The sequence below is a fragment of the Caloenas nicobarica genome, chromosome 11 (assembly GCF_036013445.1).
Source record: "Caloenas nicobarica isolate bCalNic1 chromosome 11, bCalNic1.hap1, whole genome shotgun sequence".
NCBI lineage: Eukaryota > Metazoa > Chordata > Aves > Columbiformes > Columbidae > Caloenas > Caloenas nicobarica.
This window is the reverse complement of record NC_088255.1, coordinates 20,942,366-20,959,432: the sequence shown is the minus strand read 5'-3', so window position 1 is coordinate 20,959,432 and position 17,067 is coordinate 20,942,366. Positions and strand designations below refer to the sequence as shown.

General features: G+C 64.2%; 1 protein-coding gene across 6 annotated transcripts in view; it reads left to right on the top strand.

The window, feature by feature from the left end:
* The window catches only part of COL7A1 (collagen type VII alpha 1 chain), a 32,852-nt gene extending 20,244 nt beyond the window's left edge, over positions 1–12,608 (top strand). Inside the window, exons 74-120 of one of the 6 annotated variants that reach the window (XM_065642376.1) lie at positions 39–248; positions 343–378; positions 567–611; positions 766–837; positions 990–1,034; positions 1,195–1,257; positions 1,338–1,382; positions 1,653–1,688; positions 1,994–2,029; positions 2,215–2,259; positions 2,486–2,518; positions 2,678–2,740; positions 2,832–2,867; positions 2,979–3,059; positions 3,152–3,220; positions 3,326–3,361; positions 3,466–3,507; positions 3,824–3,868; positions 4,020–4,064; positions 4,171–4,206; positions 4,337–4,396; positions 4,521–4,646; positions 4,772–4,843; positions 5,062–5,097; positions 5,347–5,406; positions 5,584–5,628; positions 5,701–5,736; positions 5,872–5,907; positions 5,996–6,052; positions 6,404–6,475; positions 6,718–6,789; positions 6,882–6,917; positions 7,000–7,080; positions 7,154–7,207; positions 7,425–7,478; positions 7,555–7,617; positions 7,737–7,799; positions 8,070–8,186; positions 8,511–8,588; positions 8,668–8,721; positions 8,946–8,994; positions 9,080–9,115; positions 9,557–9,640; positions 9,955–10,038; positions 10,320–10,445; positions 11,228–11,407; positions 11,506–12,608. In XM_065642376.1, coding sequence (XP_065498448.1) covers positions 39–248; positions 343–378; positions 567–611; positions 766–837; positions 990–1,034; positions 1,195–1,257; positions 1,338–1,382; positions 1,653–1,688; positions 1,994–2,029; positions 2,215–2,259; positions 2,486–2,518; positions 2,678–2,740; positions 2,832–2,867; positions 2,979–3,059; positions 3,152–3,220; positions 3,326–3,361; positions 3,466–3,507; positions 3,824–3,868; positions 4,020–4,064; positions 4,171–4,206; positions 4,337–4,396; positions 4,521–4,646; positions 4,772–4,843; positions 5,062–5,097; positions 5,347–5,406; positions 5,584–5,628; positions 5,701–5,736; positions 5,872–5,907; positions 5,996–6,052; positions 6,404–6,475; positions 6,718–6,789; positions 6,882–6,917; positions 7,000–7,080; positions 7,154–7,207; positions 7,425–7,478; positions 7,555–7,617; positions 7,737–7,799; positions 8,070–8,186; positions 8,511–8,588; positions 8,668–8,721; positions 8,946–8,994; positions 9,080–9,115; positions 9,557–9,640; positions 9,955–10,038; positions 10,320–10,445; positions 11,228–11,407; positions 11,506–11,555 — 3,000 coding nt within the window. In that variant the 3' untranslated portion in view covers positions 11,556–12,608. Of the gene's footprint in view, positions 1–38; positions 249–342; positions 379–566; positions 612–765; positions 838–989; positions 1,035–1,194; positions 1,258–1,337; positions 1,383–1,652; positions 1,689–1,993; positions 2,030–2,214; positions 2,260–2,485; positions 2,519–2,677; positions 2,741–2,831; positions 2,868–2,978; positions 3,060–3,151; positions 3,221–3,325; positions 3,362–3,465; positions 3,508–3,823; positions 3,869–4,019; positions 4,065–4,141; positions 4,207–4,336; positions 4,397–4,520; positions 4,647–4,771; positions 4,844–5,061; positions 5,098–5,346; positions 5,407–5,583; positions 5,629–5,700; positions 5,737–5,871; positions 5,908–5,995; positions 6,053–6,403; positions 6,476–6,717; positions 6,790–6,881; positions 6,918–6,999; positions 7,081–7,153; positions 7,208–7,424; positions 7,479–7,554; positions 7,618–7,736; positions 7,800–8,069; positions 8,187–8,510; positions 8,589–8,667; positions 8,722–8,945; positions 8,995–9,079; positions 9,128–9,553; positions 9,641–9,954; positions 10,039–10,319; positions 10,446–11,227; positions 11,408–11,505 lie in introns of those variants that run through there. The other 5 variants (XM_065642375.1, XM_065642372.1, XM_065642373.1 and 2 more) reach the window with 5 other exon arrangements.
* The last annotated feature ends 4,459 nt before the right edge of the window (positions 12,609–17,067 follow it).

The window sequence follows — 17,067 nt, the reverse complement described above, 5'->3', positions numbered from 1 at the left end:
CAGGGCTGGCTCTGGCAGCACCCTGTTATGTTTTGCAGGGCTCCTTAGGCTTCCCCGGCGAGCGAGGACCCAAAGGTGACAAAGGGGACCCGGGTGCCCCCGGCCCCCAGGGCCCCACAGGCCGTGCCGTGGGCGAGCGGGGTCCCGAGGGGCCGGCTGGGCAGCCAGGGGAGCCTGGCAAGCCGGGTATCCCTGGGGTGCCGGGCCGGGCCGGGGAGCTGGGGGAGGCTGGGCGGCCCGGCGAGAAGGTGAGTGTGTGTGGGGGTGCGGGGCGAGGGCTGGGGGACCTGGCCCTGGGGGCTCGGGGGCAGCCCTGTGACAGCCACCACACCGTTTTCCCAGGGCGACCGAGGTGAGAAGGGCGATCGGGGCGATCAGGTGAGCTGGGGCAGTGACATAGTCCTTTCTGTCCCACTGTATTGTGCACCTGTTGGGGAGATGTGTGGCTCTCTGTGGGGCAGGAGGATGCCCTATGGGGGCCAGCAGTGGCCGTATTACAATGGCTTTTCTCCCCTGTGCCCTACTATGTCCCTTTGATGCTCAGCCTATTTTTCTCCCCCAACCAGGGCAGGGATGGCTTGCCTGGCCTCCCGGGACCCCCAGGGCCCAAGGTAGGTGACCGTCCCCAAGTGGTGCCAGCCTGCACCTCCGGGGATGGATGGCCACATCCAGTCCCCTGGCACAGAGGCTTTGGGAGGGCTGCACCCCTGGGGGGACATTCCTGGGGTCCCCTGGGTGCCAGCCCTGCCCGCACCCTGCCCGCAGGCAGACGTGGCGGAGGGCAGCCTGATGGGCTTCCCGGGCGAGCGTGGCCCCGCCGGACCCAAGGGACTGAAGGTGCGTGGCTGGGCAGAAAGGAGCAGGGCAGCCCAGGCCACTGAGCTGGGGACAATGTGATGAGCTGGGCTGTGCCTGGGGACAGCAGCAGGAGCGGTGTCCCCAGGGCAGCAACAGAGTGGCCGATGGCATCTATCTTCTCCCCGCCATAGGGTGAGCCAGGAGCCGAGGGCGAGCGGGGACCCAAAGGCGATAAGGTCTGAGGTCGTAAGTCTCCCGCTTCCAACAGTGCGGCCCCACGGAGCAAAGCCCCGAGCAGGGACACTGCTGGGGACACCCCTCTTTGGGTGTCAGCAGAGTCTGGGGGGGGACAAGAAGGTCCCTGCCTGTCCTACGACCCTGCTCCTGTCCCCACAGGGTGAGGGTGGCCCGCGGGGCGAGCGAGGGGAGCCTGGTGAGAAGGGCAGGGATGGTGCCCCGGTGAGTGCTACACTGTCCCCCTGTCTGGCGCTGACCCCAGACCCCCCCGGCACTGACCCTGTTCCCACCTGTTGCTCCAGGGCCTCCCGGGTGAGAGGGGGCTGGCTGGCCCCGAGGGGAAGCCGGTGAGTGGGGACATGGTGGGGGTTATGGGCTGGGACGGGGGGAAGGTCCGGTGGTCCCACACCAGCCACCAGTGACCAGCACCAGCAGGAGCATTCACATCTTGTTCACCCCCTTTCTCTGCTGCTTTAGGGGGCCTCCTGCCCCCCCCCATAAGTACCCTGGGCTGGGTACCCCACACTGGGAATGGGGAGCATCTCTGGGGGCAGGCTGGGCTGCCTGGGGGTGGTGGGCTCCTGCTCACCCGCCAGCTCTGACGTGATTCTTTGCAGGGCTTGCCAGGCTTCCCCGGTGTGCTGGGACGCCCGGTGAGTGTCTGTCCCCGCATGTCACTGTGTCCCAGCATGTCACTGTGTCCCTCCACGTCACTGTGTCCCGCCACCACAGCATGCAGCTGGATGCTCCCGGCTGCAGGTGCTGGGTGAAGCCGTGGGGGCCACCCCACTGCCTGGTGGGGTACTTGGCCCCAGGCATCTCACCAGGCTTGTCCCCACTCAGCTGGGGTGTTACCAGAGCCTCTGGCACTCTCTGGGTCCCCTCTCCCAGGGGACACCCCATGCACCCAGTGGTGAAAACACATCCCTGCAGTGACCCCATCTTTTTCTCCTTTCAGGGCAACCAAGGAGACCCGGGACCCCCAGGACCTCCGGTAAGGTGACACTCCATGGCACGGGCAGGGGACTGTCATGCAAGGGGGACGTCAGCTGAGGCAGGTGTCCCCCCAGGGAGCAGGGAGGGGTGGCAGTGCTGGGACCACGCTGCCCCACTGCCTGCTCCCTGTCCTGTGCCACCAGCATGTACCTGCCCAACACAATGTCCCCTTGTCCCCCGCAGGGCAGCCCTGGCCCACCAGGGACCCAGGGCACAGCTGGGACCAAGGTATGACATTGGTATTGGCATCGCCATGTCCCACCTGGCAGAGGAAAGTGGTGCCTTGTCAGGTTTGGGGGCTGGAAGGAGGGCCACATTTCGGGACATTTTGGGCTGGAGGGAGGGACATTTCAGGCTGGCCCCCTCCTGGATCCAGCTGGCCCCGTGGCAGGCACGGGGACGTGGCCGTGACCGTGGGTCGGGGCGGTGGGACTGATGCAGGGACTCTCCACAGGGCGATCCAGGGGAACCTGGCTCAGGCATCCGGGTGAGCACTTGCCCCCTCCTCACCAGCCCCCCCAAACCATCTGGCCCCCCAAAGCTGGCCAGCCCCGCCACCATGCACCTTCCTGCGGGGACAGCCGAGGTCCTGGCCGCGCCAGGGCAGTGTGCTGTCCCCTCTCTGATGTGGCTGTTGCCATTGCAGGGCTTGCCTGGTCCCCAGGGCAGCATGGGGCTGCCTGGCCCCCCCGGCCCCCCTGGTCCGGGGGTAGGTATTTGCATCCCCCACCCCAAGCTGCCATTTGGCTGTTCCTGGTGCCTGGGCTGCTGCTTGATTTCTGCTCGTGCCTCCCTCACAGGGCCCACCGGGTGTCCCTGGGCTGCCAGGACAAGTGGTGAGTGTGTTGTTCCCCCGCCTTGCCCAGCTTCCATCAGCGTGGGTGCTGGGGGCTGCTGGGGGGGGCTGTGAGACCCCAGCGCCCCAGCCCTGCTCTCGCTGCTGGCAGGGGGAGAGCGGGAAGCCGGGGGTGCCCGGCAGGGACGGCGTGCCGGGGAAGGACGGCGAGACTGGGATGCCGGGGAAGATGGTACGTTGCTGCTCACCCTGTCCTGTCCCAGCGGGAGCCCCCTTGGGCTCAGCTGGGGGATCTGAAGCTGAGGGCTGTACACCTTGTGCCAGGGTTTGCCAGGACCATCAGGTCCTGCTGGTCCCAAGGGAGAGCGAGGGGATGCCGGAGCCCCAGGGCAGGTGAGTGCAGAGCTGGGAGCTTCCCTTGGCGTTCCTGGGCTGGGATGGGAGGGAGCATCCCCCTGCAGTCCCGCTGACCTGTCACCACTCTCCTCTCTGCTCCAGGGCATCGCTGGCCCTCCTGGTGCCAAAGGGGAGAAGGTAAGGAGCCAGGTGTGGGGTGAGGGGACCCCCACCCCCGGGTACTGGTCCATAGGGTGCAGGTACCCGTGTGGGCACATCTGAGCAACTGTGTGTCACTGCAGGGCGAGCCGGCGCTGCTGGAGGGTGTGCTGCTGGGAGAGCCCGTGAGTCAGCCTCGTTAACCTCATCTCCCCCATTAACCTCATCCCCCCCACCACCACCCCATGACTTTTTTTTCCCCTGAGGGTGGTGAGAGCCTGTCCCAGGTTGTCCAGAGAGGTGGTGGATGAACCATCCCTGGAGACATCCCAGGCCAGGCTGGACGGGGCTCTGAGCAACCTGAGCTGGTGCAGATGTCCCTGCTCATGGCAGGGGGGGCACTGGGGGTCCCTTCAACCCAAACTGTTCTGTGATTCTATGCATTTGGGGGTACAGCCAGGCCTGTGGCTGCTCCCCCCCGACACTGTTCTCCCCGTGTAGGGCTCCAAGGGTGACCGGGGCTTGCCCGGCCCCAAGGGCGAGAAGGTGAGCACTGCCCCAGGGGGCTGGTGGGGAGGGGGCCATGGGGATCCCTGGGCTCACCAGCTACCTGCCCACAGCAGGGGGCACCCGGCTACAGCTGCTCCCCCTGCACATCATCTCCCAACCCTGCTTTTTCCTTGTTTCCCCATGCCAGGGGGAGCCAGGAGGATTCGGGGAGCCGGGGGATCCTGGGGAAGACGTGAGTAGGAGGCGCATGGGGGGCTGGGGGGCAGATTCCATTGGAGGGGACCTGTGTCCTTGCCACCCACCGCTCAGCCCTTCCCGGTGGCTTGGTGTCTTCGCAGGGAGCCAAGGGGTCCCCCGGAGCCAAAGGGGAGAAGGTCAGTGTCCCCAGGTCCCAGAGGAGTGGGGTGCTCCCCAGCCCTGTGGGGCTGCTCTGGGGGGCACAGGGCCTCCCACACCCTCTGCTCCCCAGCCAGGGGACACACCATGTGCTCTGTCACCATCCAGGGGTCACCAGGTGTCGGTGCGCGGGGACCTTCAGGACAGGATGGGCCTCCAGGCTTGAAGGTAACTCCTGCCCTCATGTCCCCCTGGCTGTCACCATGTCCCCGACACCCAGGTGATGCCATGGGAGAAGCACACTCCTGGGGGGCTGTTTCCCTGGGCCTCATCTTTTTCCTCTGTGCTGCAGGGTGACATTGGCTTGCCAGGACCACCAGGACCCCCAGGCTTAGCAGGCATTGCTGGGACACCAGGACAGCCTGGCCTGAGAGGGGACAATGGCCAGCCTGGCTCACCAGGTCCCCCAGGAGAGAGGGTAAAGCCAACGGCCAGTGCTCAACCTCGCTGGTCTGGGTGACCCCAGACCCTCAGGCAGTGCCAGCAGGGTCCCTGCCAGCTCCTGCCTATGTCCCCTGCCCACTCACTGTGTTTCCCTGGCAGGGTTTGCTCGGCTTTCCCGGGAGAGATGGTACCCCTGGACCACCGGGACCCGCGGGGCCACCAGGGCCAGCCGTGAGTACGGGGCTGCAATGTCCCTGGGTGTGCAGGCTCTGCCCTGGCTCCCTCCAGTCTGGGCAGGGTGATAGGGACCCCCCCTGCACCTTCCTGGCCCCAGCCCTGGGGCTGGGGGTCGCTGGGGGCTCCAGCATAGGGCAAGACCTGCTGTGGGAGCCCCAGGGATGCTTTGCGCCTTCCCCCTGTGGTTCTCTCACCCCTCTCCTTTCTTTTAGGGTGTACAAGGGGCACCTGGCCTGAAGGGTGACAAGGTAGGATGGGGACAGCCCCATAACATGAAGAATGTGGGGCCACTCCTCTGGTGGGCTATCCCTCCTGCAGCCACCCCTGGGTGATGCTGAAACCACTCTGGATGGTGGCACATGGGATCCTACTCTGTGCCAGGCACCTGGGGTGGGGGGGTCCTGTGTGGTGTCCTGTGACATGATGGGGGACACGGCATGGCTGGAAGGAGTGATGAGCAGCAAGGACAGGGATGAGCTCTTGCCTTCCCCTGGCAGGGTGCGCCGGGGGCCGGGCTGCCGGGAGCCAGAGGCGAGCGTGGAGACCCAGGACCACGGGTAGGTCTTGCCACGGCCCCCCAAATGTCACCCATGTCCCCACCACCGGGGACAGGAAATACCACTGTGCCAGACCCTGGGGGACAGGGAGCCAGCACCGCGCCTGTCCCCATGGCAAGGTGACACTGGGGGTGTCACCATCCCAGACAACCTTCTCACGTTCCTTTCTTCTCACAGGGTGAAGACGGGCGTCCAGGGCCAGAAGGGGATCGTGGCCCGGCGGTAAATGCCCCCCTCCCTGGCTGCACCCGCAGCCCACCCCCTCCCTGACCACCCTTCTCCTCTGTCCTGCAGGGCATGCCTGGGAACCGGGGGGAGCGTGGGGACAAGGTAAGGGACCCTGGCAGCTAGAGAGCCAGCAGGGGGGTGAATGATGGACCTTCAGGGATTGGGGTCTCCAGGGAGGTGCTGCCTGCTCCCTGCCTTGCATCCTTGCAGCATCTCACCCTCTCCCCTTCCTTGCAGGGAGACGTTGGGGCCCCGGGGTCCAAAGGAGACAAGGTGAGTCCCTGGGGTGGGGGGCAGTGGGATGGAGGGGCTGCAGTGCTGGTCCCCCTGCTCACCCCACCTATCTGCTTGGGGCATGCAGGGCGATACCGTGGTGGTGGAGGGGCCTGCTGGAGTGCGGGGCAGCAAAGGGGAGCCGGTAAGAACTGTCCCCCACTTCCCTGTCCCCCTCTGTGTCATCTCTCCTTGTCCCGATGGGCAGGGGCCCTCCTGTGCATCCCCCTCCCCAGCAGCTCTCAGGCCTGCAGGTTTGATCCTGCACCCCCCATCCCAAGTGGCAGACAGGACCCCCCACTTCTGCCTGCCAGAAGAACTGGGGGGCTTTTTGCTGCTGAGGGCCCCTCCCTCGCAGAGCACATTGTCCCCTCTCCTTCAGCCACCCTACAGACCCCTGTGTCCCTGCCCCAGGAGGGGTCTGTCCTCCCCACCCTGCCATGTATCTGAGCATCTCCCCGTCCCCTGATCCCTCCCTGTGTTTCCCCCTTTGCAGGGAGAGCGTGGCCTGAAGGGCACGGAAGGGGACAAGGGCGACAAGGGGGAGCAAGGCATGCCTGGAGAGAAGGTACAGGGCTGGGGAGGCTTGTGCAGGGCTGGGGGGTGCTGAGTTGGGGACCAGACCACTGAAGGACCTGGATGTGGTAGCATCTGTGTGCTGGTGCTTGTGGGCACCCTGGCATGGTGCTTGGCACCCCGGCAAGGAGAGCTGCCAGAGCTGGCCTTGGAGGCCATTATGGCCATGCCATGGCTGTGCCGTGGCCAAGCTCTCCCCCCCGGCCCCATGTTGATCTGTGGTTCTGTTTGCAGGGGGCAAGGGGCGAGCAAGGCGAGAAGGGCTCCACGGGCTTCCCCGGGGCACGCGGCCCCGGTGGGCAGAAGGTGAGGAGCTGGGCACCCCTCAGTGCTCGGGAGGTGCCCTTGGGGGACCGTCCCCCCCTCGCCTGCCCTGACTGATGCCTTTGCCTTCCCAGGGAGAGGTGGGAGCGTCGGGAGAGCCTGGTGAGCCGGTGAGGAGCCGCGTCTCGGTGCCACTGCCACCCCGGCACAGGGCAGGAGCGGATCCCCGTCACGTTGTGTGCTCTGCTGCAGGGCCAGCCTGGTCGCGACGGGATCCCCGGAGCCCGGGGGGAGAAGGGGGACATAGGACCCCTGGGCATGCGTGGCCCTAAGGTGGGTTGGTCCCTCTGCTCGCCAAAGCTCTGCTGGCTCAGCGGGGCTCTGACTCCTCTCCTCATCCTCGCAGGGTGACCGGGGCATGAAAGGCGCCTGTGGCCTCGATGGGGACAAGGGTGAGAAGGTGAGTGGGTGCCCGTGGGTGCCGCAGGAGCCTGGGCGGTGCCTGGAGGCTGCAGCCCTTTGGGTCCCCTCTGGCGGTTGGAGAGAGCAGGGAGATGGCCGAGGGGGGAGCTCAGCCCTGCGGCAGGGGCACGGGGTCCCCCCCTCAGCTCCTGGCTCTGGGGTGAGCATTGGGGGGCACAGGACTGACCCCCCTGCCTCTCTCCTGCCTGCTGTAGGGAGAGCCAGGGATCCCAGGGCGCTCAGGACTGCCAGGGAGGAAAGGCGAGCCGGTAAGCACCACGCTGGCACCGGGGAGGGACAGGGACACACGACCAGTGACTGACAGACATCTGCTTTGTCCCCCAGGGAGAGCTGGGGCTGTCAGGACCACCGGGCATCCCCGGGAAGGAGGGACTCATGGGCCCCAAGGTAGGTCAGGGCAGTGCCAGGAAAAGCCATGCTGGCACTCCGGCCACCCTGCTGCCTGTCCCCTGGCTGCCTGTCCCCCTGCTGCTTGTCCCCTGCTGCCTGTCCCTTCCTCTCCACAGGGTGACCGGGGATTCGACGGGCAGCTTGGAGCCAAAGGAGACCAGGGAGAGAAAGGAGAGCGGGTGAGCAGGCTGGAAAGGGATGGTCTGTGTTGCACCGCGTTGCTTTTGCCAGGATCCAGCCATCAGAGCTCGACGCTCTCGGAAGAGCCGTCTGGTGCTGCTTCTTTATGTCACTAAGCTATAAGTGACGGCAATTTCCTGCTCTTTACAGGAAGGCACCAGCGTTGGTGCTTTGGGGGTGCCCAGCTATGGGGTTGGAGGGTGCCCCTGGCACCTGCTCTGGGGCTGGGGTCTCTGACACCCCCAGCCTCATCCTGTGCTGTCCCACAGGGCGCTCCGGGCATTATTGGTGGCCCCGGTCCCCGGGGCAGTGACGGTGCTCCTGGCCCCCCTGGGCCCCCAGGAAATGTTGGTCCTCGAGGTCCCGAGGGCATGCAGGGCCAGAAGGTGAGTCCCCACCATGGGTGGCCCTGTCCCTGCATTGGGTGAGGGTTTGGTGGCATCAGGAGCTGCGTCCCAGATCTGTCCCTGTCCCTGCCAACACACTGCCTTTGGGGTCCTCCCATGTGTCCCCCTGCCCAGGGGATGGGAGCCTGGAGTGCTGGAGACCTTCTCGTTGTGGGGCTGGGTTGGCTCCATCCCCATCCCCATCCCCACCTGCATAGGTGTCCCCGGGGTGTGGGGACAGGGACAGCAGCACATATATAGCACTGGGGAGGGCAGAGAGTCTTCAGAGCCGCCAGCCAGACCCTGGGCCCGTGTCCTTTGCAGGGGGAGAGAGGCCCCCCTGGACAGTCGGTGCCGGGGGCCCGTGGTGTGCCTGGCATCCCCGGCGAGCGAGGAGAACAGGTGGGTGAGCAGGTGTCTGGCCATGGGGGGATGACCCCTGGCTGGGGACAGCCTCCCACCCCCCTCTGCTTGTCCCTAGGGCAGTCCTGGCACCCAGGGAATCCGTGGGGAGAAAGGGGAGCCAGGCATGACGGTAAGGAGCTGGGAAGGACCCAGCATGGGCTCGCGGCGCTCAGGTCACCAGGGTGGCACGGGGCACAGGATCTGTCCCACCACTGATGATGAAGGGGCTTCCCCCCACTCCCGGCTCTGCTCTGGCACATGGGCCTGGGGAAAGGGGTTTTTTTCCTCCTATCTAATTAATTGTACCATCCCCTATTGCAACGTGGATCCTTTGCCACTTTGTGTGCCCGGCAGGAGGAGGAGATCCGTGCCTTCGTCAGGCAGGAGATGAACCAGCACTGTGGTGAGCTGAGCATCTCCCACCACGCTGTCCCGGGGCCGGGGCCTCCCCCGCTGCCCCTGACCCCCCTGCCCCATCTCTCCCACAGCCTGTGGTGGCCAATTCCCGCGGCGTCTGGATTCACGTGAGCACTCAGGTTGCGGCTCTCCCTTCCTACCCCCCTGCCCCACGCTTGTGGCACCTAAGGGGTCCCGGTGCCCCAGTGTGCCGCCAGTTTTGGGGGGGCTAGAGGTGGCTGGGACCCCCTTGGTCCCCCTTGGTCAGGGCTGGCATCAGTGTGGGACGGTGCACAGGGAGGAGGGCTGGCATGTGGCAGAAGGGGTGGCACAGCAGGGATGGGACAGCTGGCTCAGGTTGGTGCCGATGGGGTCCTGCTCCTGCCAAGGTTTGCCCGATTGAGAAGGGACCATGAGAGGGACAAGGAGGACTGTGTCACATCCAACCTCGGGTGCTGAGCCGGGGCAGGCGGGCTCGCAGGGCCCAGGGCTGCTGGAGGGGAGGGTGGGCTGGAGGGACGGGGCTGAGGGTTGGGCTGGGATGAGGTGGGCGCTCTCTTTCCAAGGAGGCTGGGGGGCTCAGGCCAGGAGCAGCTTCCACTCTGCCCAGGGAGGAGGAAGAAGCGTCCGCCAGGAGAGCGAGCATCAAACAGGTGATGGGGAGCCTGGAAGACCTACAAGACCTGTGTCCCCTGTCATCCCCATCCCACTGGGGTCCCAGCCGGGCAGCAGCTCCTTCTGCCTGTCCCTGCCCTGGGACCCCCAGCAGCCCTGCTCAGTGGTGCAGAGAGAGGAGGGGGTGTCCCCAGGTTCCCTATCCCTGGCCGTGTACCCCAGCACACTGCAGAAGTGCCAGGGCAGTGCTGGGCTGCTCAGCACCTGCAACAGGGGGGTTTCCCCCTGGGGGGAGCACCCCAGGCCCCCTCGCCTCCTCCCTGATGCCTGTGCCATGTCCTTCCTCTCACAGGGCGCTTCGCCACCCGGCCGCTCCCCGCTGGCAGTGCTCACACAGTCCCGGTGCTCAAGTTGTCACACGCTGAGGAAGAGGAGGGTGAGTGTCATCCCTGGGCTTTTAGGCCCCATGCCGCTTTTCCCCTGCTCCACATGTGTGGCCGGTCATGTCCCTGCCCTCCACTTGCAGGCAGTGAGGGTTAATCCATCAGTGGTCGTGCTGGTGGTCCTGAGGGCTTTAATTAACGAGTGGGGAGAGGAGAGGGCAGCAGGGAGCGCGTGTGTGTGTGTGTGTGTGTGCAGAACTGGGGCTGGGGGGAGCAGGATGGAGGGGACAGAGCGGGGAAAAAAGGGCTGCTCACACCCAATACTGTCTCCCAGGGCAGGACAGACAGGTCACGCTTGACACAGACGACTTGGAGTACGAGAGCATGTACGCAGAGGAGGAGGAGGACGACTACGATGAGGTCCTGGAGATGGACAGCTCAGAGCATCCCAGGATGGGTGGTGAGATTCCCTGCGCCCGCCTGGCATCGAGGATGGAGCACGTAGGGGGCAACTGCTGGGCTGCTGGGGCTTTGCTGGGGCGATGCCTCCATGGCCCGTCTGGCAGCAGGTCCCTGCACCCTCCAGCTGGGGTGGACTTGGGATTTGCAGCCCTCTGACAAGCACATGGGCAGGATGCACGTTCCCCATCGCAGCACGGTGCTGTGCATGCTGTGTGGACCTCCTGCTCTGTGCCCCTCACCAAACCCATCACCAGTGGTTTGCTGGGCCAGTGGGACCTTCTGCCCCTGGCAGGTTCCTATGCTCCTGGGCATGAGCCGCAGGAGAGGACCCCAAAACCCCCAGGAGAGCAGGGAAGCCCCAGTGGCGGCAGCAGCAGCTGGAGGATCCCTCTGGTACCTTTCTAAGGGACTCTGTGACCATCATGTCCTTATGCCACCTCCTTCCCAGCTCTGTCTCCAGCCTGAAAGGAGGTTGTAGCATGAAGGGTGTTGGTCTGTTCTCCCAAGTAGTAAGTGATAGGATGAGAGGAAATGGCCTCAAGATGCACCAGGGAAGGTTGAGGTTGGATCTTGGGAACAATTTCTTCCCCAAAGGGCTGTGGGGCATTGGAACAGGCTGCCCAGGGCAGTGCTGGAGTCACCATCCCTGGAGGGGTTGGACAGACGAGAGATGAGGTTCTTAGGGACAGGGGTTAGTGCCAGGGTTGGGTTTAACGGTTGGACTCGATGATCTTGAGGGTCTCTTCCAACAAAAATAATTCTATGATTTGCCCCCTGCAGCTGAACCCTGCAGCCTGCCACTGGACGAGGGGGGCTGCCAGCGCTACACGCTGCGCTGGTACTACAACCAAAGAGTCGCCCAGTGCCGACCCTTTGTCTACAGCGGCTGCGGGGGAAACCTCAACCGCTTTGACAGCAAGGAGGAGTGCGAGCTGCGCTGCAGGCAGCACCCAGCGCCAGGTAGGCACGGCACAGCCACCAGCACCGGCAGCTCCCGCAGCATCCCCAGTGCTGGTGTCCCCCCCTCGGCTCTGACGCCCTCTCGCTTCTCTCCGCAGATGCCCGTGGCGTAGCCGGCAGCGAGGCTGGCGGGCAGCCGGAGGTGTAGGCACAGGCAGTGTGTCGGCAGGCAGGGCTGCCCGGCGGTGGAGCGCGGCTGCCGCCATGGCCGGGGCTGGGCTGCCCGTGGTGGTGGTGGGGGCCACGTGCTCGCCAGCCCCCGGCAGGAACCTGGTGCTATTTCTAACGTGTCTTTATGCTGCTCATGGGGTTTTCCTTTCATTTCAGTTTTATCACCCATTAAGGTGAAATTTATATCAAATGGGAATCCGTGCCCCCTCCAAGGCTCTTAACCCCTTTTCCCACCCAGAGGTTTCCTGGGCTGTTCCCAGTTTGATTTTTAACTTATTTACTGCCGACGGGATGGTGCTTGGCCCCATGCCCCCTTTCCATGTGTCCAGGAGCGAAGCTGGGACTTGGCATGATTGGGCTCCCCTTCCCTCACCTAATACCCTTGTCCCCTGCCCTGCCTCCAGGTCCTCAAAAACCCACCTTGCTCCCCGCTCTCTGCTGGGGGGGACTTCCCACATCCCTGACCAACCTGAGCTGGGTGAAGATGTCCCTGCTCATGGCAGGGGTTGGACTGGATGAGCTTCGAAGGTCCCTTCCAACCCAAACTGTTTTATGATTCTATGATCCTTGGGCAGGCAGTGCCTCCCTGCATCCCTCACTGCCCCCCCGGCAACCAGATCCAGCTGAATAAATTTCACCTTAATCTCAACCGGGACCTGGTTCCCCTTTCGCGGTTGTGATGGTTTGTCAAAGAGCTATGAGTGGTGGGGGAAACGGAGGATTTCTGCATGTGCTACCCTCCAGCCCACATGCCTGTCTTTAATCTGGGGGGGCTTGCCTGCACCTCCCCAGCCGATCAGGGAAACCCTGCGGATGGTGCTATGTTAGAGGAGGTTCCTGCTCACCTACATTTGCTCTCAAAGGCTTTGTGAAAGTGATGTTGGCTCCTGGGGGGCTCCGCAGTCCCTGCCGTCCCCCAGTCCCAGTGGGGATGTGTCACCCCCACTGCTTTGGGGGTCCGCAGGCTGCCAGGCGGGTTTTGTGGCACCCATATGTGTCGCTGCTCTCTGTGTATATCTGTATACAGTGAATGTATATGTGTTCCCATGCTGGGGAGGCTGTGATATTAAAGCTGCACTCATTGGGAGGTGCCACGCTTCTTGGTGTGTTGCATGGGATGCCCGTGGGGTTTGGGGCCAGCTCTGGAGCCAACCCCAGCTGGGATGTTTGTCCCACTGCTCACTGGGGGGTTCTCACCCCGCCCGGGACCCTGGTGCCCTGTCCCCGTGCCCGGCGTGTGCCCGGCTGACGTGTGAGCACGCGGGGCTGCGTGATGTGCTGGGTGAATCAGCGCCACCGGCTAATTTTGGCTGCCGGGGGTGAGTTCCTGGCCATGCCCGGGAGGGGGAACAGAGCCAGCATTATTTCCTCTCCCCGCCACCGCTGCAGGGGCTGGCAGGGAACGGGTCACCCTGTGGCCACGGGGGTGGGCAAGGCACGCTGTGGTCTGAGCCCCCTGGCCGCGGGCACCCCGGCTCCTCGCCCGGGCCAGCCCAGGGCTGAGCACCCACCAACTCATCTCACAGAGGTGCCTGCCTGGCCTGAGACCCCCCGGGTGCTCCCACAGCCGCCGAGGGGGGGATTTTGGGGTAAAATCCTTCTCCATGGAGCTCACCCTGCAGCAATGACTACAGGCTGCTCCCCACTGTGGGCAGTGGGGCTGGGCTAGGCCAGACTGGTGCGGGTGGGCTGCAAACTGGTGGCATCCCAGTTGGACTGAGTGAAGGTGATCTGCAAACCGATGGTGTCCCAGTTAGACTGGATGAAGGTAAGCTACAAACCAGTGGTGTCCTGGTTGAACTGGTGCAGCTGGCTGCAAACCAGTGGCCCAAGCAGCACTCTGGGGTGGGCACGGCAGGGAGGTGACGTGTCCCCAAGTTGGCCAGGGTATCCATCAGGGTGGCGGCACCAAAACAGCACCGGGAGACATCCAGGAGCCTCGTGCAGCACACTGCCGGGGGCTGGCGATAAATGTGCATTTTCTCCTTCCCTTAAGTGGTGACCCAAGGCTGACAGGAGCAGGAAGGCTCAATTAAGATGGAGAAAAAACAGATGTGAAATAATTATGCCTGGGCTACCCTGGGTTCCCGGAATCCCCTCCAAACGCAGCAGATAGAGCTGTGAGGGGGCAAACGCCAACCCACAGCCCAGGATGATTTCATCTGCTATTAGGCAAAATGTATTAATAACATCATTTCCCCCCGTCCCGTGTGTCACCATCACCCCCGCCGTGGGTCAGAGGTGGAGCTGGGGGCAGGATAAGAGCCGAAGCTCAGCAGGGAGCGGGGCAAACCACCAGCTCGTGGTCCCCGCACCCCAGGAGCATCATCAGAACATCGCAGGGACGAGGACCCACTGGAAATGGTGAGGCTGCACCTTTGGGTTGTGCTTTCCAGGGGGATGTTAGCTGGGTTGCAGGGGGTTGGATGTTTTTAATTACCTATTTTCCAGGGAGTTAAACTGCCTCCAGCTGCCCCGGCCGGGACTTTCCAAAGGGTTTCACCCTGGAAGTGGGTTGCAGGAGGTTGGATGCATTTCCAGTTTGGCAAAACCCTGCTGGGTGACTGATTTTAGGGGAGAGGTGGCCACGCAGCAGGATTTGTGTATGACTGACCCCCCCCCAACCTACAGCACAGCACCCTGGCCCCCACTCCATGACACAGGACCCTTATTGGGACCAGAGCAGGGGCTGAGAAAGGTGCTGATGCTCGGTACAATTCAGCACATGTGGCCGGACTCACGTCCTTGTCACCCCACTGCCACCAACCTGCTGTGTGTTTTAGGGCCAGTGGTTTGTGTCTCTCCTAACAGGGTGGCTTTTGTCCCAGAGAGCCCCGTGGCCCCACTGCAGGGACAGCGTCCCTCAGGGAAGGTGTGGGAGGAGGAAAACCCCGGAACCCTGGGCACGTCACACTTCCCTGGCCAAAGGGCAGGTCTGGGTTGGGGAGCGGCTGCAGTACCCACGCTGCCACCCACGGGAGTAGGAATGTCCCTTCCCCTGAGTGGGAAAGGGCTGGGGGGTGTGAAATGGAGGGGACAGTATGCGGCTGGCCAGGGGCTGCAGGAAAGGACAGGGACACCCAGCTGATTTGCTTCCTATGTCTCATTCAGCCTCCCGAAAACTCTCCCCTCCACATGCAAAAAGGTTAAAATTGGTGTACAAAACTCCAAAAAAGGGAGGGGAGATGCCCCCCTCATCGGGCACAGCCATCTGGTGTGTGTGTGACACCCCAGCGGGGATGTGTCCTGCCCTGGGGGGATGATGCTCAGTGTGCTCCCCGCAGGTGTCCCTGGCCGTGCTGTGCTGCAGGATGCTGCTCACCATCCTGGTGGTCCTGGGGGAGCCGGTGACAGCCTGGAAGGGACCAAGCCTCCCCCCGGCCCCCCACGTCGGGGACAAAAGCAAGCTGACAAAGCAGGAAACCACCATCTCTAATGAGACATTGCTGGGTCTCACCGAAATGAAGATGGGTGATGATGAAGCTAGCCCCCCACTGGAAGAGGGGTTAGCAGGAAAATCATTGCCCTGGCCCATGAGCCCAGGCGCCAAGAGACCCACTCCCAGAAAAAAGGCGAGAAAGGTGTCCCTGTCACTAGATGTCCCTACCCATGTACTGAAAATCGCACTTGACCTGGCCAGAGAGAAGGAGCTGCAGGCCAAGGCGGCCGCCAACGCTGAGCTGATGGCCCGTCTTGGGCGCAGGAGATGAACCCCTGGCTGGGGCTGGGGAAGGCAGCAGGGCTGCTGGGGACACGGGGTGACACTGGTGTGAGCGCGGGGGACAGCGGACACAGCGCATCCTCCTCCCAATCCCGGCACCCACTGCACAGGCAGCAGCCATGGGAGGATTTGGTGCAATAACCTTCACCTCAGCACCACTGAAGAAGATGGAGCGGGGTTTGCCTTAACCCCGGAGCACAGCTGGGTCCCACCACGGGGATTTCTGTGCCCTGTGTCACTCCCAGCTCACCCACCGCTGGGATGGCTCCAACGGGGCTGCATCCGGCCAAGCGGATTTTCCCACGTGCCGCCTCTCTCCAGGTGGCTGCGATGCACAAAATTCCTCCCCGAAGCTCGGCTGAGCCTGGAAGCCAGTAGCAGTGAGCATGAACAATAAAAGGTGGCATGAAACATGACTTGTTGTGGTTTGTAAAGGTCCTGCACCCCTCTCCGCCCCCGTTTCGTGTTTCCTCTCCCTAAAGCTGCAGTAGGGGCACGTCCCAGGCTGGGGACCAAAGCTCCCTAAGCCACAAGTGATGGGTGTCGTGATGGGTGTCATCCTGGGCGGCCCCTGTCCCAGGGTGCCCGCAGCAACTTTGTGCCAAAGGGGATGTTGCATTGAGTTGCCATAGCCGCTGTTTTCAGTGAGGCTGGGAGATAAGAGCGGCGCGGAGCAGTGTGGCCGCCCCGTGCAAAGTACAGGGCAGCAGGAGTGAGGCAGAGGCTGAGGGACACCCAGCGTGGAGAGGGACACAGCCATGCTGTTTGAGGAGCTCCTGGTGCAGGGTGAGTGCAGCCCCTTCGCCCCGGAGTGGGTGCTGGTGTTGGGAAGGGGGCAGGAGCCATTGGGGTGACCCCTCGCCCCACGTGGGGGGTTGTATTTCGGCAGCTGGTGAAGGGATGTGCCAGCAGATGGGTGGGTTGGGTGAGGTGGGAGGGAGGGTGACAGGTCCTTTGCCTTCCCCAACTGTCCCCAGAGCTCGAGCGATGCCCGGGCAGCGCTGGATCCCGGGGACGCCCCACTGCAGCGGGTGGGTGCTGTGGGGCTGGGGCTGGGGGTTTGTGGGTGCGGGGTGCAGGACGGGGGGTGGTGGCAGTGGGGACATGGGGCACGAGACGAGCTGCTGGTGACAGTGCATCGCAGTGGAGACACTGCAGGGCAGGCAGTCTGGGTGACAACCGCTTGTTCCTAGGAGGGGTTCACCCCCGCTGTCCCCCTCATCCCAGGGGCGCTGAGCCCCTGCCTGCATCTTCCCCTCCCCATGTCCCACCCCATCGCCCGTCACCCCGTGCCCCACCGTGCCCTCCCCGCTCTGGCTGCCCTCTGGTCTTCCCCGAGCTGCCCCACTCCGCCCTTTCCCTGCCTGCCCCCCGGGTGTCCCCCTGCCCAGTGTCCCACTCCTGTGATCCCAGTGCCCCCTCCCAGTCCCAGCGTGCCCCCCGCCCCCGCCATGCTGTGTCTCCTCCCGTGTGTCCGCTGGTACCAGTACATCCCCCCAGGGCCAGCGTGTCCCCTCCACCCCAGTGCCCGCAGTGTCCCCCGTGCCAGCGCTGCCCCAAACCCAGACTCCCTCCTAGCCCCGCCCCCGCCAATCAGACCGCGCCCTTCCCGCTCGGTCCCCGCCCCCTCCCCTGTCACTCATCGCTCCGCGCCACACCCCCGCAGCCACGTCAGCGGAGGCGGGGCCGCGCCTGCGCAGTGCGGCGGGCGACGGCGGCAGTGACAGGCTGGCAGGAAAGGGCGGGGCGGGACGGGGCTGGCGGCGAC